At 36.2% G+C, this 20,243-nt stretch overlaps 1 protein-coding gene across 1 annotated transcript in view; it reads right to left on the bottom strand.

Moving 5' to 3' along the window:
* ATRNL1 (attractin like 1) overlaps positions 1-20,243 on the bottom strand; it is a 488,877-nt gene that overhangs the window by 40,000 nt on the left and 428,634 nt on the right. Inside the window, exon 28 of the mRNA XM_014959476.1 lies at positions 13,715-13,829. Coding sequence (XP_014814962.1) covers positions 13,715-13,829 — 115 coding nt within the window. The remainder of the gene's footprint in view (positions 1-13,714; positions 13,830-20,243) is intronic.

The following is a 20,243-nucleotide window of genomic DNA, read 5'->3' as shown; positions in this document are numbered from 1 at the left end:
TCTACTTTGGATACAAGTTACGGTAGGTACAAGTCCCAGCAAGTCTTTTCTTCCTTTTTGATAGGATTAACTACAACCCACCATCTAAAACTTCCATTTACCTCTAGTCAATGAGGCCATTTCACTACAGAGCAAGTTCTGCTGAACCCACTGTTGCATGAATTTGAACTGAAGAAGTGAAACACAGGGCAGATACAACTGCAAATATGTAGGAAGGGAACGGGTTGAGGGGAAAAAGACAGCACAAGCCTGAGGCAGTTATGTACCTGGAAAAGTGCCCTGAGTGATGCTACCAGGGATAAGTCTGAAGCCTTGAACTGCAGTTACAGGTATGATGCTGGTATATCACTGTCAGAGAGCAAGGACGAGGAAGGTTACCCTTTGATCACTGAAATCCAAGTATATTGCCTGACTGGGTTTGCCCTACGGCAAGGCACTGGAATTTTAACTCCCGCTTACACTCAGTTGCATTCAAAGCAAGCTGAGGACAGAGTACTTGGCAGAAGATACTCAAGACTATCATTGAAATCTGAATTATAAGTAATAAACATATATATAAAAATAGTAGGAATTAAGCACAGAATGGGTGAAGAGGGTAGATACATTGTCATTCTAAACTTTCCATGATTGTGTCACGTTGAGTCACTCTCAACCCTAAATATAGTTTGTCATTGTGATTTTCTTTGTAATCTTTCATTTACACCCTAGCATGTTTTGACCACTTAAGACAACTTCATTGAAATGAAAGACTTAAAATGACAAGAGTGGTCTTTTTCTTCTACTTTTCAGATTCATGCTTCGTATGCTTAGCAATTTGGAAAATTCACTTAATATTAACATTTTTCAAATCCAAGAATTTTAGAAAGATTAGTTTTATAAAAACGAATTATTCTAAAAGTGATTCACATAAAAGTACTAGTTTAAAATGTTCTTCTTTCAGATGGATTATTTTGTCTGCCATTTTTCCATATTAACTAGCTCTCATTTTCAAGCTCATCTTCTCCAGCACAAAAAATATATGCGTTTTGGCATGTCACTTTCCAGGTCCTATAATATTTAGAGAAACCTAGCTTAACCTCATTTTATATTTTCCTTATCTTCTTTTTTTTTAATGTATTTAACTAATCCTTTGATTCTTGATTGGATTTTTTAAAAAACCAACCTTTTAGACAGACACTTTTCATTTTATGGACCTGTTCGTTCTGTAGGCTTAAACTTAGCCCTTCTCATTGGTTCCACAGCCCTTTGTCTTTGCTGTATTTTGTAAGGAAGATGAGAAAAACCACCTTCCAACTCTTTGTTGTTGTTGTTGTTTTTAACCTGGGAAACTGCAGGCAGGAATAGCCCTGATATCAGAGAAGCCCATCTACTGCAAGTGCTACAGAACATATAGTACATCCTGCAGAAATTCTCCAGCAGCTCTGAAGTGAGGTATGATACACCAGGTTGTACAAGGTCTTAGAGCCTTGCTAGGCTCAAACTCATTCCAAAAAGCAGCATTTCTTGGTTTCTACACTGTGACCTATTTCATATTCCACAAAGACTTAGTCATTAGTGAATTTTAGTGACACGATTTAGTGATGGGAGTGTGAGGTGTGTGTTGTTGGGTTTTTTGTTGTTTTTTTTTTTAATCAGAGTTAGGTTGATGGTTGGACTAGATGATCCTAAAGGTCCCTTCCAACCTAGACAATTCTATGATTCTGATGGATGGTTTAGCTGGTTGTATGTGTAGGCAGAATGCTGTACCTAGATGCTAAAAGGCTAGAGCAGAGAGATGCAGAGGTCAGCCATGGTCTCATATAGACAGTACTGACCTGGATCTACTACATTCCTGCAGGATATGAGTGACACATAGATGTCTCTGAACTATATTCCCTATACTTCTCAGTTCCAGAATTATGAAGCAGAACTATCCAAGGCACATGAATAAGAGAAGCTGAGAAGCTGTCACAGTAAAGGAAGATGTCAGAACAAGCAACCTTTCTAACAACCATGAGCTAATTAACACCAACCCTGAGCTCCTAGCTATCTCCGGATGGTTTGAGTTAATATTTTTGCTGGATCCAAAATAGCTCCTACAGAAAGACATTTATAGTGATTTCATAGTTACAGGAAAGTTAATCCACAACCAGAAAGGATGCGGGCAATAACTAAGTTCACTGTTACAAACTCACTCTTATTACAAGAAAGAAAGAATCCCATTAAGATGTATTTTCTCAGCCTGCTATTCAATTTTATTAACAGAAAGTTTTGACCTTTAAACCCTATGTCTTTTACTCTGTACTTACAACAGTAACTGAATATATAGAGCACAGAGAGTAGTTCATCTCCTATCCTTCATCTTAAAACCGTTTTACTTAAGAATAATGATAGTGATATTAATTTATTTGCATCCATAAGCTTTAAACCTAGCCTCCTACAGCAGTTGCACAATATTGATTGAAAGGGGTTGGATCAAACGATTCTAGAAATTGAGCAGCTCCAAACTTTTAAGAGCCACTTTTAAGCAAGAACTGTCCCTATCATGCTTTTAAACTGCTAACAACAGAAAGCCCTGACATCCTTCTGTCAACATTTTCCTGAACCACAAATTGCTCACGCATTAGAAATTCACTTGAAATGGCACAAAAAAGCTGTGAAGTAAATGTATTCCTGAAGTCTGGGTCTGCAAGCCAGTGTAATTTCAGAAAACACCATACAGGCTGAAAAGACAGCAGATGCAAGGACTGAATTTAACTACAGATGATAACTCAATTTATTTTCTCTGTAGTCTAGTAACTCAGTAAGTCTTTAATGGTTTCATAAATAAACAGATGGATGCCATCAAATGCCACAGAATGATAAATCTGATTGGTCTCTGTATAATTTTGGATAGCTTTATCCCAAAAATAGACAGTGGAAGCATCTTACCCCAAGAGTGTGCTAAAATAAACGTGGAAAGGTAGATTATGGGCAATTGCATTGTCTCAGTGATGAATGAAACTTTCCATGATGGTAAAAGTAAGAATCAGGACAGGTCTCAATGTAACTCTTTCTGTTGGCAGATCTGAACAGATTTGATTTCTGTTGATAAAAAAAAAGTGCTTCTTTTCAAGGAATTCAAAGTTAGAGAAAGGAGATATAGGTGATGGGACCCCTGCTGAAAGACTTAAATCATATCTAACTTTATCTTTGAAAGGTTTATGGTTCTAATTTAACTGTAAGCCATCTGCTCCACCTAGTATGTGTTGACTGAATATAAAATCAGACCACCAATTTCAAACAGGAAGGACACTCATCATCCAGTGTGTCACTTCCACAGGGATTTGTTCCCTTTACCTAATTTTGCAACACTAACTAGACAGCTGTTGAATCCTCAAAGTTTAACAGTACAAAATTAAAATAATCTGCTTAGTTTTCAGGAGGAACATGACTGAATCAGATACTCTAATAAGGTGAAGCTGTTCACTCATATTGGCTGAACGCAGACAAGAGAGGCCCTATTACTGCATATTTTTTTATGTAAGAAACACTGGATCTTTGTGTCAATAACAAAAGAGTAGAACAAAACACTGCTTAATAGCATTATCTGATCACCAATGTTTCCATTTTTGTAAAATAAATCATACTAGTAAAAGATTTTTTTTCTATGCCATTTCTATTAAAAATTACATAAGTATCATCTCTCAGCAAAATTCTCAAGTGAGTACTTCATGTTTGTTAGTTGCCTTTATCACTTTTTTGGGTTTGTTTTGTGTTTGGGTGCTTTTTTTTTTTCTTTTTCTTTCCTTTGTAGACATCTGTATAGTTTATGTCAAAAGAAGAAAAGTACTCTACAATTTCTTTCAACTATTAGCCTTGCCGAATGCCTAAGGGTCTGCCTGGGAGACAATCAAATTTGAAGATCTAACCTTACAGAACATTTTCTTCTTCCTATTCATCAATTACTTTTCTTTGTGCATCCTATCAATTTCACTCTGACTTTCCAAACCCTACTAATTCTGTGCCTTCCTCATCACCGAATAGGCAAAAAGGAAAAAAAACCCATGACATCCAGTTATACAAGTATAGGATTTCACAGCCTGAAAAAGAAAATAAGACCAAGCTCTGTAAACTACCACTTTGTTTAGAGGAAATTATCATGGTAAGGAAATTAGAGCTGCAAGTAGAAAGGGGCCAAAATATAAAGGGACAGCAGTTCCCCACCCTCTGCATGGAGTCCTCTGTGGGATCCTAAGGTTCTTCCTGCCATTTGACAAGGTAGGGAGCACAAGGTCCTGGCTACCATAAATCTTGCCCAGACCCTTCAAGGGACAAATCACTGCTAGAAATCTTTCCCTTTCTACATCAGTGGAAAAGCACATTGTACAAGGTTACTGCTGACCTACAATACATTCATCAAGAAAAATTCTTGACTCTTCCCTGACTTTCAACAAATACAGTATAACTGTGCTATATGGAAGCCAGTGACCTTCTAAAGGAAGGAGGCTATGCACATTTTTTAAGTTCAGAAACCCTATGAAAACAGATAAAAAGCATCAAGCAACAAAGGAGACTTGTGCTTTAGAGGTAAAGAAACGTAAGAGTGAAATAAGAATTGCAAAAAAGTCAAGTTGATTTAGACCTTGCAAAGGTTTATTAAAACAAGCATCTAAAGATTTTCACTGTATAAATAAATAAGAGACAAAGAAGCAGCAGCATCATTATGTAGAACAAATGAGGCAGAGATCAAGTATTTTCCAGATATTGTCCCAGGAATGAATTATTTGATGGTTTTCAAGGAGGATGATAATATTTATCAAAGAAGGCACCCTTAACATGGATAATGGAACGAGGACATGGAAATAGAAACAACAGAAGTTTTATGCATTGACGTTAGAGTAATCAGAACAGTAGTTCTGTAAGAATACAATAAAACAAATGCTGGTATCAGGGAAATCTAATAATCTGTCATGTCAAATGGAGTGGCATACAAATCCAGAACAGTAAGTGCTGTTTATTTCATACTAAAAATTGTCTAGATTCAAGAAAGAAAAAATCTAGTTCTTTACCGATCTGTTGATCAGACTCAGCTATATGATACTTGGCAAGAAGAAATAATTAAAGGCAGGTAAATAGTAAACGGGTCAGAATACATCAGCATTTCAATCAAAGATTATGCCAGATGAACTTGATAGTTTTCTACAATAAGTTAACTGATTTTCTGGGTAAGAACATGCAAAAGACTATCTAGATTTCCGAAGCGTATCTTATACTGTTGGAAATTATCAACAGACATAAAAAATGAGAGATTAGAACTGGAGTTATGGAGAGTGGACATTGCATGACACAGAGAAAACAAAGAGTTCTTTAGAAGAGGAAGAAGGAAGCTGCTAAAGGTATAGCATGGCAACAAGTAGCAATGTTTTAAGCAGGTGGTTTTTTTAATATTTTCTTTAAAGAGCTTGGCATAAAAGTACAAGTATGGTGCTGAAATTCAGTCATGACAAAAATTGGCATGTAACATCAATACAGAGAAGAAGTAGAATATAAACCAGAAAGAGATGCATGACCTCAAGAACCTGAGGAATATAAATGCACTGAGATTCAACAGTGCAAAATTCAAAGCTATGTATTTTGGGAACAAGCAGAAACTTACGCACTGGAAGTTCACCGTTTGAGGAAGAGAAGAAAGGCAGGGGTGTAAGAAGATGGTTACAGAATGACCGAGTTGGAAGCACGGGTATAACTGTTTAAAAAAAGTAAAAGTTAAATGAGATAAAGCAAGGAAATGTTACTGCCATTGGGCAAGACCAGATGGGACTTCACATGGCACCTGGCCATGCAAGGTAAAAAAAGCTAAACTGAAGCTGAAAGTGGGACAGTACTACAAAGGTGTTCAGAAGGCTGAAGAACCTGTTTAAAGCAGACCTCATTTGCCTTAGCCTGACAGATACGATTGCTGTGTTAAAACATTGTGATAGATGTCAGGATGAAAATAGGATAACTCCCGAGTACTTCAGGTAATGGTCAGCAAACAGGTATGGTTGAGGCTTCTTTCCAGGTTAGGGCCTTCGATTTGAAGGTCTGGGTTCTAGTCTTCCTGTTCAAAACCAGAAGCTTAGGATCATGAGCATCTGACATTGCCTTCCTATTCCCCATGATGAGTGGGGAGAGGAAATCACCAAATTGCCATCTGGATGCAACTTGAAAATGGCTCAGCCAACCCTCATGAGCTGTGAAGGAGATGTACATGACTGTACTTATATTTCACAGCATTCAAAACTTTTACAGCCTCGTCAGACATCTTTCAGTTGCCTTTGTGCAATTAAACCTGCAAAAGCAACCCAAAAAAGGCTATTTCTCATACTCTGGAGGAACAGTGACAGCTTTGGTTTAAACCATGTTGTCAAATAAATGTTCATAGTATTTAACAGTTCTTATTAATATATCTCATTTTATTGAGTCCCTCTAGGGCAGAAAACCCAGTGATAAAATTGTAAAACAACCCTCTCTAACTCTTCTGTTCTCTTCTTTTTCTTTTCTTTTCTTTATTTTTCTTTTTCTCCAGTTGACAGCTCTAAAGTATGCAGTTTTTAGTGTCCAATCAATAAGTTACTTTTGCCAAGAGTTGTGGAAGACACATTGCTAACATTATACTGCATGTTCTTCATATTAAAGTGTTCATGTCTTTCTCAAATAAATTCTTCAGAATATAAAGGAATCAAGATGCTATGGCTAGAATGATGCAAAAACTAATTCATAACAGAACAACCTAAAATTCTTTAAAAGACCAGACAAAATCAATACCCATCTCATTCTTCATCACTTACAGAGCTTACTATGCTAAGAACCTCAGTGCTTTTCAGGTAGACTTCACCCTGCAGGTTGCAAAAATAATTGCTCTTGGTTTGGGCTGAGGGAGGGGTGGTGGTGGCTACTGGGTCTTATTATCTACTTTGTTTTTGCTATTGCCATAAATATTTTTTAAGTAATCATCAGCACCATCTGCCACTTACCACTGTGTTCTTTTCACAGTGTCAATACTATAAACACAGTCTGCTCCCTCATTTGATGCAGTGCAAAAGAATGGAATTTAGCAGAAAATAGTCACTCCAAAAATAGGCCTTACTATTTAAAAGAAAGCAACTCCTTCAGTAGAATGATCTTCAAGTTAGATTATTTCAGTTTTCACCAAGTCTTAAAGAGCTATTTTGCTAAACATCTCCAGTTAACTAAAAAGAACTCCAGGTTTTACTTTTGAGACCACGGCACTTGACAAACCAATCTCCCAATGTCAATAAGTTGAAGTTACTGCCTAATATATTAATTACGGGTTTAGTTTTAGTTATAGTCATTAAACTCCTACAAAGACCATTTCGATTTTCTCACACAATTTTAACTTCTTCTACTTTTTGAGCATTTAACTGGCAGCACATTGGTAACTACATGGAGAATCCCTTGGTGCAATTACCCAAACTACATTTCTGTACACAACGCTCTCGTCATGCCTTAGGTTAGAGAAACAGGTTAAATTCAGACTTTACACAGTCTAAACAGTACAGGTAAACCTTCAATCCTACCAGTTATGAGTATGTTCTCATTTATACCTCTACCCAAACTTTTCCTCTCCCAACATTCAGTACTCATTGTCTTTCTTCACTAAAGCCTGCTATACAGATGAATCAGAAGTTCTACCTCTAAGTCAAGTCAGAAGAGAAATAGATCCTTTTTATATAACATCAGTACCTCCTCTCTAGGTTAAGCTCTTCTCTTTCTCTGGTTCTCTTTTGTTCAGTTTAAGGTTTCTTTTTTCGTCTATGGGTATTACTCCATATATGCCTTCAAAATGCTGTGTGCAATACTCTATAAATAGTTAATGCCACATTTTATATAGCATGAAATATAACTTAGTGTAAGCATTATTCCAAAACAGATACCTTGGCAGCATTCTGCTCTACTTTCTACCTGACTATTACACCATACATGCAGACCTTGAACTCCTAAGTTGTTGCTTTCCAGTTTGAATGGAGACCACACAAAGGACAAACACGATTAATGATCTGGCCTAGCCCTCTGTTCTAAACAGAAGCAAGTCTCAAGTCCCCCTCCCCCACCACCCCTCCTTTCTGAGTATAAGAAAAGGTCTTATAGGTGAAATACTGGACCAGAATACGTATGTTTGAGAAGACAAGAGGTTAAAGTGGTCCTTAGAAAATGAGCCTCTGAAGTTCACCCTTGACTCTTCAGCATCACTGCTGCTGAGAGGTAGGACCTTTTCAGCGGGCACACAGATGTACTTGCTAATGCAGAATCAAATTCAGGTGTTTCCCTGTATTTCCCTTGTCTTTTCCCTTTGAGTGCATGAGAAATGCCAGAACCCTCAACACGCACCCAGAGGCCATTAATAATATGTCCTTCTTACACGACACTATATAATTCAATTTATATTTTTTTTAACTTTTTCATTAATTCGTCCTGTATTCACTCCGTCAGTATTCTATGAATACCCTCCAACATGAAAAAGGCCCTAAGAGATTCAACACAAAGATATGCAATATATGAGCTCACAGTAACCATCTTTTGTATGTCTTAATTACAGTGTATTTTCATCAACATCTTTAACAATTTTCTACAAGAAAATCTTTACTCATCCTTGTAGTCCTACTGAGTTTATATTGGGTTATTTTGCAGGTATGAAGGGACTGAGCAAGGAATGTGTTTGTAGCAGATGGAAATTCATGGAACTCACTTACCCCTGGTGTATGTCTGCAACTATTTCACCGCATACTGAGACAGGTACACATATGAACCCATTCTATATATGAAAAACTCTAACCTATGACTTTGTTTCCAAGGTTCAGAACAATTGAGCAATATAATAAATACAGTACTTTATAATTATTTTTTATTTTATATATATATGTGTGTGTTTTTTATGATACGTATTCCTTTTTTCTTATTTTAATCAGAGAAAATTAGAAATAAAACCGAGAAAGCCTTGTTACTGAAAACCCCTGTCCAGAGCTAATTGTCTTGTAGAACACTTAATGAGTCATTATTCATTATGATGTTGAGTACAGGGAAGGCAGATGGCATGGTAATTTTATTGATTTTGTGATCCTACTGTAGCTTGCTGATTAAATAGGATTGAACGCCACAGTTAGTGTGGCCAGAATTACATGAAATTCTGTTTTGATTCAAGGATATCAGAGACTAACTTTCAGACAGCACTACTGGAGAGGCCTGCTGACATGAAATTTTGCTATCTTCATTTATATTTGCAACAGAATACTGCATGGAGTCTTCCAGGATGTACATTCCACAGCTTCCACCACAAAATTAGTTCCACTGGAGTTGCTCTATTAATTACTACATTTTATTTAGTTCTTCATTTTAATTTCCAACTTTTAGTTTTAACTATGAAGTTAGATTTATCTCACCTACGCATAGCCATATTAATTTTAGATATCCTCTAAGGTTTAATAGAGAGACAATCCTATATGTACACCTTCAGAGATCATTCAGCTCACTGTCTTATTAGGAAAGCATCTTTACTAGGTGCTCTACCATTTTTACCTGCTTGATGGATAGGTAAAAATGCTGTGTAAAAGTGACATAATCTGTAAATAACTCAGAAGTTACATCCCTTGATTTTGAATTATTTTGAAATGCTCTAATATTATCATTTCTCTTTGTGCTTTAAAGCATTTAGTGGCCTTATCCAAGAATGATGCAATCACAGAGTTTTATAAACTTATTGTACAATACCTTGATACCTCAAAGTGTGGGACTTAGTTGGCTTTAATAATAATAATGACATGATCACCGTTCTTTTAACAGAATTTATCACACTACCAAGCTATTCTTTCTGTATTGCCCAATATATCACCAGAGCTGTATGCAGACCTTGAAGGAGTTATTCTTGGTCTTTCCACTGCTGGTAATTCATTGACACCTTTTCCAGTATTAAGTAATGTATATATTATCCTGCTGTTCCTGTTTGGTTTTTTAAATTTTTCTTCTTAGCTTGTTTTCTTCAATACCCTTTGAGATGTATAATTCAGTTCTTTCTAGAGATCTGGTTGCAGCTGCTCTCATTATTAGATCTTTGATATGAAGAAGAGTTTAAGCTATTTAAAGCATGGGGTCAGCCATTACAGCAACAACAGATTATCTCTAGCTTCCAACGTGTCATAAAATCTGTAAAATGTATATGTCCACCGTATATTATAATCTGCCCACAAGTGCTTGAACAAGTGATTTTTTCTGGTATGCACATACGTAGATGCATGGATATTGATATACACATGAATTGCTATTTTTTTTTGAACCTTTGAATTTTGATCTGGTTACTCAGGTACCATGCAGCCAATGAGTCAACGGAAGAAGGAGGAAACCACATGTTCTATCAGTCAATGCAAAATTGAGGAATTTGGTTTTTATCACTGCTAAACTCCCTTAATGTCTTTCATTGAACAATCTAATTTATAATGTGGTTCTAATTTCTATCTCAATCCAAGAAAAACTTAATTTAAAACAGCTGCTACTCTAGAGAAGTATAATGGAATTATTAGAATCCCCTTCAAAGCTTACATCTAAAAGAAAATGTAAGGTTTACTGTGCTACACCTAACTTACTATGATGGCAACATTTATTGACTTTCCAGATTTTCAGGATGTTTAATTCTACAAATCATTCCTTCACTGAAAAAGACCCTTTTAAAAGCATGAGTCATAATAAATAGTGTGGGGTTTTTTCCAATAAATTTATTTTTATTAATGTTTCATCTGAACTACATGTATAAAACCTATCTTAAACCACATATTAATTTTAAGTAGTTTAATTGTGGCAATTGTAGCTGTTATTTGTATATTTAGAAGATTAGCACTTAGAACTAAACAATGTTGTTGAAAGTCTGTAAAGTTTTGAGTATTCTCTGCAGGAAGTAGAGAATATTCATATCTCCACTGGGACATATGGTCTCTCCTAGAGAAGTTTTTCCTTTCCATAGCCTTTGGCCAAAGCCCACCATCTGTAGTTTCAACTTTTCTTCCAGCTGCTACTAAAGGTGAAGTATAGAACATATGCCGCAGAAAGAGTAACCTTTACATTAGTTTTGTTAGGTTTTGTAATATTCAAAGACATTTTCCAATAAAATATTTGTTAATATAAAGCTTGGAAACAAGTAAAACTCATGTTTGATTGAATTCAGATCTTAAAACTATAGGAATACAAATCTAACAACTCCAGTAAAGCATAGGCTAGTTATTTGTGGAAAGAATTAGCTTTCTTGATTTTGGAGGAAATGTAATGGTGAACAGTAGAGGCATTTCCTTCCTACATTTCAGACACATGTATATAAGAAATGAAATTGACAGTCTTTTGTTGTGAACTGAGACTCAGTATCGCTGACATATCATTTAAATAAATATGTTTGACACACCGTCAGTTTTATCCTAGAATGATCCCAATGAGCTTGAAAATGGTTATATGCAAGTAATAGAGGATTCTAAAATTACTGAACACGCCACTTCCAACCACCTAAATAGCACTGTTTTAACCTAACTTAGCTCATAAGGGAAGCCAACTGCACAGCAAACATATGTCTGCCGCACAAAGCTTCCACATCATTTCAAATAACTTGGCGCAGTTCACAGCATCTGCTCCCAGGAAGCCCAGGAAAGAAGCAGCAGGTAATGCTGCAGGACAGGAACGAAGTGAATTAGTAGAGCTACAGGTATGCCAACAAACTTGCATAATAGCTTCTGCCCAGACTATGCACGGTTACATACAGTGAAAGCAGTCCACAAGTACCAAAATTCATTAGACACAAGAAAAAATGATTATAGCAATATAATCTAATGGCTGAATCAGCATGGTTGCACACCTCAAGCATCTCTATTTGCTCTTGACCCTGAATGAAGTGAAAGTTGTGGGACTAAAAATTTTAGGCATTTTTAAATACTAATGGCTGACAAACTCTATAATAATCTAATGAAAGGCAAAGTAGTAAAGGCAGAACAGCAGGACATAACGTGAAAAAAGAGGTGTATTCTTTCACATATTAAGAAACATTCAAAATGGCACATCTGCTGTGTTGTTGAACCCAGCTCCTGTTTCAAAAAGCCTATTCCATCCATGTTTTACACATAGCAGAGAACAGCAATTACTTTTTAAAAAAATGTATATAGTAAATAGAAGCTGATTATGAAGTAACCGGATAAATACATTTTTACTGCCAAGAAGCACATTGCAGGTAAATTTGAGAACAGAAAAAAAAAACATTTTAATCTCCAATTTCAACAATTACTTTTAATTTCCTTTCATAAAGTTTTTCCTGGTTGTAAGACTATAAACACCTTTGTTTCTTTTTCATTTCCTTAAAACATGAACAGGGAATACACTAAACATCCTCCCTCCCTCATTGCTCTCTTCAGAGCACTTAATTTTATATACTTCTTCCAGGAAATGTACTTGACAAAGCATCAGTAACACTTTTATTTTCATAGCACTTCCAGAAATGATATTCCAAGCCATAAAAAGCATTTTAAGAACTAAGTCCTCATCTCAGGACTCAGGGAAAACAAAAAATATATGACTTCCCACCCTCCCAAAAGAAACGCAGAACAAAAAAACCTCCAAATAAATAACTGATAGTCATCAGGCCAAATGAAGAAGAAAGAACATTCCAGCTGAGCTTATTTCCAACATAAGTCAACTGAGTTTGCCCTCATCATCATTACTCAATACTTTTTAATCTCTTAAATGGATTTTTGAAGGTTAAAGGGATATCTTTTTGGCTCTTAATAATAAAAGTTAGCCTTAAAGCATATTTTCTGGCTTATAGGAGCATTTTGGGCACATATCATGCAGCTTACTATTCATTACAAAGTGTTCGTTTCAGCAACAGCTCCAATGAATTCTGAAATAGTGAACTGGTCACCTGTGCAGCACCACATTACCGCCAAAACCTTGTTGTCATGACCATTTTGTATCATATCATTGTAGACAGTTATTTAAAGGATTCTAGAAGTGTATTTGGGTATCTCCTATTTAAGAAGTATTGAATAAAAATGGCTGTAACAGCTTTGTAGAATGATCTAGCATAGATCAGGTAGATAAGGTAGATTAGCACAAGAAATGCTTCCAGATAATGGCAAAGGCTGCTTTATTTTAAAGCCAGGATCATTTCCAAAGTGAACACCTTCCTAATGAAGTCGGCACGTTCATTCACACAATCCCAGCTTTCATCCAACAGGCATTCTGGGAAATGCTAATATTTGAATCGAATCCTGGACAGCACAGCATTTGGATTCATGGCGCAAAGGAACTCAACTGGAAGTTAGTGCACTAAAAATCAACTTAACTGAGGATACCCGCTGGTATTTCCTATATAGACTCATTTATAGCAACTTGAACTGAAACTCTAAAAGTGGCTGCATTTGAAAATTTTTTGCCTTACAAGACAAGGTGAAGAATATGAATATGCACACATATTGTTTTGGAAGTGCTTAATGAGACAGGGCATTGCACACCAGACTAGTTGGATCACTGGGCTTATCATTTGGACACCGCATCAAATTCCAAACAAAACTTCCCCATTAAACATTGGCCCTGCACTTAACATCAACTTGAATGGGGAGCCCCTTGTATTCATCTGCTGCGCCGTTATTTTGGATCTGTGTGGGTAGGTTTGTCCAAGCAGACTGTGTTGCATGAGGACAGACATGATGTTCACCAACAGGAGCCTTACCTGACTGCCCGGGGGGTGGCACTCCTGACGATCCTCTCGGCAGACACAAAAACACCGTGAGGACTGCGGCTCTGTTTCCGGAACACGGCTCGATGGCAATCGGTTTAGGAGCACCCTGAAAAAGGAAGGAAGTTATCCATGTAATGTCCGAGATTTCCATTACATTTTTATTTGTACATCTTTAATTTATTTTAAGGTGCACCGTAACAATGAGAAGATATTTTTCCCAACTAAACAGATTGCATTTAAACAGATTGCCCTAGCCCTATTAATTGACTTAAAAACGGGCTTTAACAGCCCACACTACAAATCTAACCAAACAGAAAAAATGAAATATTCATAAAGACAAAAAATTATACTAAATTTTACAGCTCACTAAATGTAGTGATATAAAATTCTTAAAGTTTAGAAAACGGCAAAACCTTTTAGTATACACACTGGTATCTGAGAGAACTGGAATTTCCCCTACTCTAATAAGAAGCAGCCATGTGAAAGAACTGTTCTTCAACAGCACCCATTACCTAGCCCTCCTAATGCCAAAACCATAAAATGAGAGGAAATCTGTGTTACAGATACAAAAAGACAGCCAGTCCCTCTTGAGCTTCCCAGGCCAGTAAGTCTGCCTTCTCTGTGCCTGTACTGGCAAGCAAATCATTTCTTTGAGGCAGGACCTTCCTAAATTTTTTTTGCATATGCAGAAAACAGGTGCAGTGTTACTATATTTAAATAAACCTAGAAACTCTCAGAAAATGTTGCCTGGATGATTATCATCTTACTTTGTCTTATATAAAGCTATGATATGAGTGTTTTTGCTGGCAGGAGGTATGTGCTATTACCAAGCATCTCTCTCTTATTAGCTATATATATCTTTTAATTTGCAGTTAGCTTTCGACTTAATGGTTGCTACCATATTGTTCTCGAGTTGCCAAGACTGAGGACACTATGAGCTGGAAAAACGCAGAGCAGCCTACAAAGCCATAGAATAATAAGTTTCTGATATGACAATTTACAATGTTTCCATATTTACATGTTTCCATGTTTTGTGCTCACTAAGAGATAGGCATTTCATTTTGGAGAGCTTAAAAGTTTAGTCAAGTACTAAAGCTATTTCTAAAAACATTAGGTCAAAATCAGCATAAGCATTTGCTTCTTTCTTTTGTTTGTAGATTTTGAGAATGTCTATCATGTTCCAAGGCAAAATATGAGTTTGATGTTTTGATTCAAAATTCAAAACCATAAAACTTTCCATTTACATGGTATATATAAATGTCAACTGATTCAAGTATTCTAAGAAAAATGATAGTTTAGCCAAGTTAAATACACTGCAAAGTAATAGATATAAAAAAACCAAAGGCACTTGCATCATGTAAAGCAATTATCATTTTCTATTTTTCTACCTCCAAGTAACCAACATTTATTACTGCTCAGTGAAGATAAGGAAACAGAGAATACAGCAATAAATCGAACAATAGATAAATATATTTATTTTTTACTTCATGGTCATATTTGAAAGGCATTTCTCTAGATTCATTTGAGCTGATAGCATTAAAATAACTTGGGTGAGGAATGTCATCTAATTTAAAATTGCCATGATGTAATGAAAGACAACTTCTTTTCACTAAATCTTACCAAACAATGCAACAGAAAGGTAAAACCCCAGAAGCTTCAGCTAAAAAAATAACTTTTTAAAAATACAGCATAAGAAATATTGTCTACACTGAGTGCACTGTATTTGTAGTATCTAATTTTTTTTTTTGTAATGTATTGGTTCAATGTAGGCCAAAGGAACAGATGAAGAGACCAGATTCTGAACTTGTGTAAATTGGTGTAGATCTGTCGACTTCCATGTTGCTATTATTGGCAAAACATCTCGACAGACATTGCTGGATGGTATGATTCTACACTAAAAGCAATGCAGAAAAGGGGAAAACAGAATAAGAATCTCAGTGATATTAGCAGCATTAATTGCACATGCACAGAAGTAGTACCAGTGGATTATTTGAAAAGAAAGGTGTAGGAAAATTTTCTTATTAAGGCGTCTTTGACTTATGTCTGTTGAAGGCCAGCTTATGTACGTTGGCATTTTATTACTAAAAATAATGGTAATTCCTCTGATCCTAGCATTTAATATAGAAAAGGGTCTTGATGGAATCACTCAGATTAGCTTCTAGTTTGTGCCCCGGGCAGCTTAAATCTAATCAGACAAGTATAGGAGTAGAATAATATAATACAACATATCATGACTGACAGCAGTCTGGTGTACACCTCTCTGCTTATTTCTCCCACTATTACACCCTTTCTTTCACTCCTACCTGTTGCACTTGCAATCGTCAAAATCTAAGGCTTCCCAACCACCACACACTCGTATCACACCTCCTGTTGGACCTAAATACATGACCCTTCATTCCAGCATCTCTACCTATATCTCTGTTCCCCAGCCATCCAGACAGGGATGCAGTTCCATACTAATTAAGTTCATCTCACTTCGACCATGTGCTGCCTGCCTCACCCTGCATTGGTCCTGCTCCTGCATCTTCAGTACAAAATAGACTTTCCAGCTCTTGGCAAGTTCCTGCAGCAGGAGCTGTGAACAGAGCAGACCAGGTGCTCCTCATGTCCACGGGTGGATTGCCATAAACTGGGGAGGTGGTTAGTCAGTGACTCCCGTGCACTCACTGATATGACAAATAGATTTTACAAATTAACACCTTTGCACGGGGTGCAATGAGCTGTCTTCCACTACATACTAGGACAACAGCACCTGAATTCTGATACAGCATTTATGATTAAAGTAGCTGGTATTACCAATGCAAGCAATAGAGCATGTAAGTCATCTTTACTGATTTGTCACAAGGGCAAACCAAATAACATGATTCTTTTTCTATTTGAAAAGGCAGCTAAAATGAAATCTTCATTTTAAAAAGTAATTCAGAATACAGTTTATGCAGACACACAACTGAAAGGAACAAATTTACCATTATGCCTTTTAATTTAGTGAATAATTACTTTATTATAAATAAAAATGATGATGTTTTCTACTGCTATGTAATATAAAACCTTTAATTAACGGGCCCCGTCCTTTTCTGTTTGAAGTTTATACTAATGCTTTTCAAAATATAATTGGAGAAAATTATTTCTAATAAATATTTTTCAGAGGACTTCATCCAAAAATCAAATACAGTAAGAATTTTGTATTTGTGCTTATTATTTTTTCATTATAGATCATTCTGACTGAAAAAGCAGATGCCTTATCTTACATCATTCAGATTCACAAGAAAAAACCACGGAGGCATAAAGCAAATGATAATAATTTAGATACCCTAAGGTTTGTCAGTTGTTTAAAGATAAATACATAACCATGAATCGAAGTTATTTCACAGTGACATAACATGTTCTCTGAAATGTGCCATTTATCATGCATTTTCCACGGGTTTTTTGGAAGAGATAAGGCACATGTTTGTTTGCCCAAAGCACTTAGCTACCATGATTTACTCGCTAGAATTATCTTTTTTTTTTTCCCCTCTGTACAGAAGGTGACTTACATTTTTGCCAAAAAGCACAAATGACAATCACAGAGTTAATAAAACTTTATCGGTGGAAGACAGAATAACCAAACACTTCTTTATTAATCAACCTTTACTCTTATATTCCTTTTCTTACAGACACTATGACAGAGAGGAAGAGGTATATCAGTTGGGAAGCTGAAAAAGAAAGGGGAAGAAAACCAGGAAGAAATAAAAGGGTGAAAGAGCATATATTATTATTGATAGTGAAAAGAGTATGTCAATGGATGTAGAAAGAAGAAACAAGTAGAGAGGGAAGGGAATAAAACAGAATAAAATAAAAAAATTATAAGGCTTTATACCCATTTCAATGTGTTGTCATACATTTATTCACAGAAAACAAGTGTCAGAAGTTGTCTTCCCAGGGTCCTAGATTTTTGTCAGAGAAAAGATTCTCCATTATCCAGATTTTTTTCTGAAAATCCTATAAAGACCTTGCCAAAGTCCAGCTGCCTGGGTGAGTTTGTGAAGAATCTTTGTTCACCCTTGATCTGTTTCTAGAAGAAACTGATTTTGGGTAGATTTTTGTTTTTCCCTATACAAAGGACAGGTGACAATGCGACCATTACTGGCATGAAAACATATGTCAGTGTATACCGTATTCATACCTCTATTATTTCCTATTTACCTATTCATTTCTAAGTAACCTAGTACATGTGCTTTATAATGACAAGAAAGTTAAAAAAAAAAAAAAAAAAAAAAAAAAAGTTGTGGTTTTTTTTTTTTTATTTAAGTACTGAAAAACCCAGAAAATCTTGTATTGTGTTATTTGCTTATTTAGGAATAACACAAATGAGCAGCTTTCAGAGCCCAGACCAAGAAGAAGCTGGGAAGTGTATTCTGTCACTCTTGGTGGGCTGGATGGGCAACAGAAGGCAGGGGTGTGAGGAGGTGAAGAAAGCTGGAGAACACAACGATGACTAAGGGGATGTTCATGGATCTGCTATAAGGGTTCAGAATCTCTTTGGGGGAAACATACTGAAACTTTAGCATCTATTCATGTCTACCAATAAAAACATTTAATACCGTGAGTACCGGAAGATGAAAAGTGTAAAGTGTTTGGGTTCTATCTGAATTCCAAGAAGTGGTGTCTCTCATAAGTGCTATCAAGAAGTGGTGTCTCTCAGAACTGCTATAAAACTTTGGATTTTCAGTACTAAGTAATATCTCTATATATTTTCTGTTCAGCATTCTAAGTTAGGTGCATCCAATTTTTAAAAGTGCATTATAAGACAAATAGATCACGTAAGACTAAATGGCTCTAAACTCATGCCAAAAAAGCAATTAGAAAATTGAATCAAGGAATTAAGGATTAATGTGAGCATGTTACACCTGTCAGGAGTAATAAGTATTTTGACAAGAACAGAATAAAGTTTGACAGTGTGCACAAATACAGATCTGATATATAAATCAAATATTAAAATGCAAACAACTATGCATTAATCACTGTAATGTTTCCTAACTAAAACGGTCTTAGCAATACTTACAAGAATTCATTATAAATAAAAATTCATCTCCTCTTCTTAAAAAAACAGATTGACTTATACATTTTTTTTTTTAGAAATAAATGATGTTGATTTAAACTTAGTTTTTAATCACATTATTAAAATAGAATTAATCTGGTGAATTCCACATAAACTAAGATTGATGGCTTGGAAACTAAACAATCAAACATGTTGTTATGACAGGATTAGTACCAGACTTAGAACGTAAATAGCCACTTTTCCAGAGTTCAGGGTACAAGACTTCAGAGGGGAGTAAAGAAAACAAGAACCAAGATTGTGTCCTCTGAAGAGGTAAAGAATGTAGAAAAGAAGGAAAGGTAAAATTTAGACTGTTACAAGTAGTCACTTTCCTCAGCCTCAGGTCCCTTTCCTGACTTTTTTGGTTATTTTCTGGATTTCTTGATTTATTTGTAATACGCAAATCTCGGATTCAGAAAAGCACTTGAGTACCTAAGTTGGATTTTGGTCACTTTTAGATACCTACATACAAACTCAAAAGCCTCCAAGCCCTGTTAATCTCAGTTTCAATATTAAAATTTTCCCAGTAGCTGAAGCTCTCCTCTACCTGCCCAGGACACCCGAGTCTCTTACACCCACTCAGGATTCACTGGCATGCTGGCAGCTGCCCTGCATGGAGACCTGTTTTCAAAACATGTTGTCAAATGAGGCTTTACAATACAGTTGTAGCCAATTTTAAAAAAACAACATGGTTGAAGGCAGTGGTAACTCTCTTCTTCTTGGAAGGAGAATTAATCCCCATTTTCCTATTCTGCTTATTCCAAATGCTTGTTTGAGGTGAAATACTCTAGCCTGGAATTAAAGATGTAGAGTAAAAGGCTGTGATTGTTCTGACCATTTTTCTGTGCAGTAAAGGCTGACTTTTCAGCTGTGCAAAAAAAGAAAAGAAAGTTCTTCCTCTCAAATTCACAGAATTCCATTGATACCATTTATTGGTGGCTTTTTTTGGCCATTTTGCTGCAGAAACTCCAAATGTCCGTAACACAGCTATCCTGCCAAGAGGAGATGGGATGCACCCACCTGTAGCCAGCCTCCACCCTATTCCCACCTGACTTTCTCCACAGCGATTTGCCAAGAGAATCGAGATCAACAGTTATGTCAGAGGATTGAGTAAACACTGTCTGCTCCTCCCAGCAGAAGCCCCCCACTCCCACAGCACCTGCTGCTGCCCTAAGGAGAACCTGGCACTTCTTCCAGAGTGCTGAGACCAAGGCAATGCCTCAGACAGAAACAAAGGCAGTAATCAGAACTGCTGTTTTCTTAGACTGTCAGTGTTAGACCGCATTGCTATTCTAAATGTTGGGTACATATTAACTAACGCTCATTAACATACTTTTGAGTTTGAGCTTCCAACCCACCCCAAAGTTTTGACAATTTTCTCCACGGATTTATTCAATGAGTAATGAGCCTTAAAGACAGTCCAAAGAAAAAAAAAAAAAAAAA

This window comes from Calidris pugnax, unplaced genomic scaffold, assembly GCF_001431845.1.
Source record: "Calidris pugnax isolate Ruff unplaced genomic scaffold, ASM143184v1 scaffold4, whole genome shotgun sequence".
Lineage (NCBI taxonomy): Eukaryota > Metazoa > Chordata > Aves > Charadriiformes > Scolopacidae > Calidris > Calidris pugnax.
The sequence above is the reverse complement of the archived record's forward strand: the minus strand, read 5'-3'. Positions and strand labels throughout refer to the sequence as shown.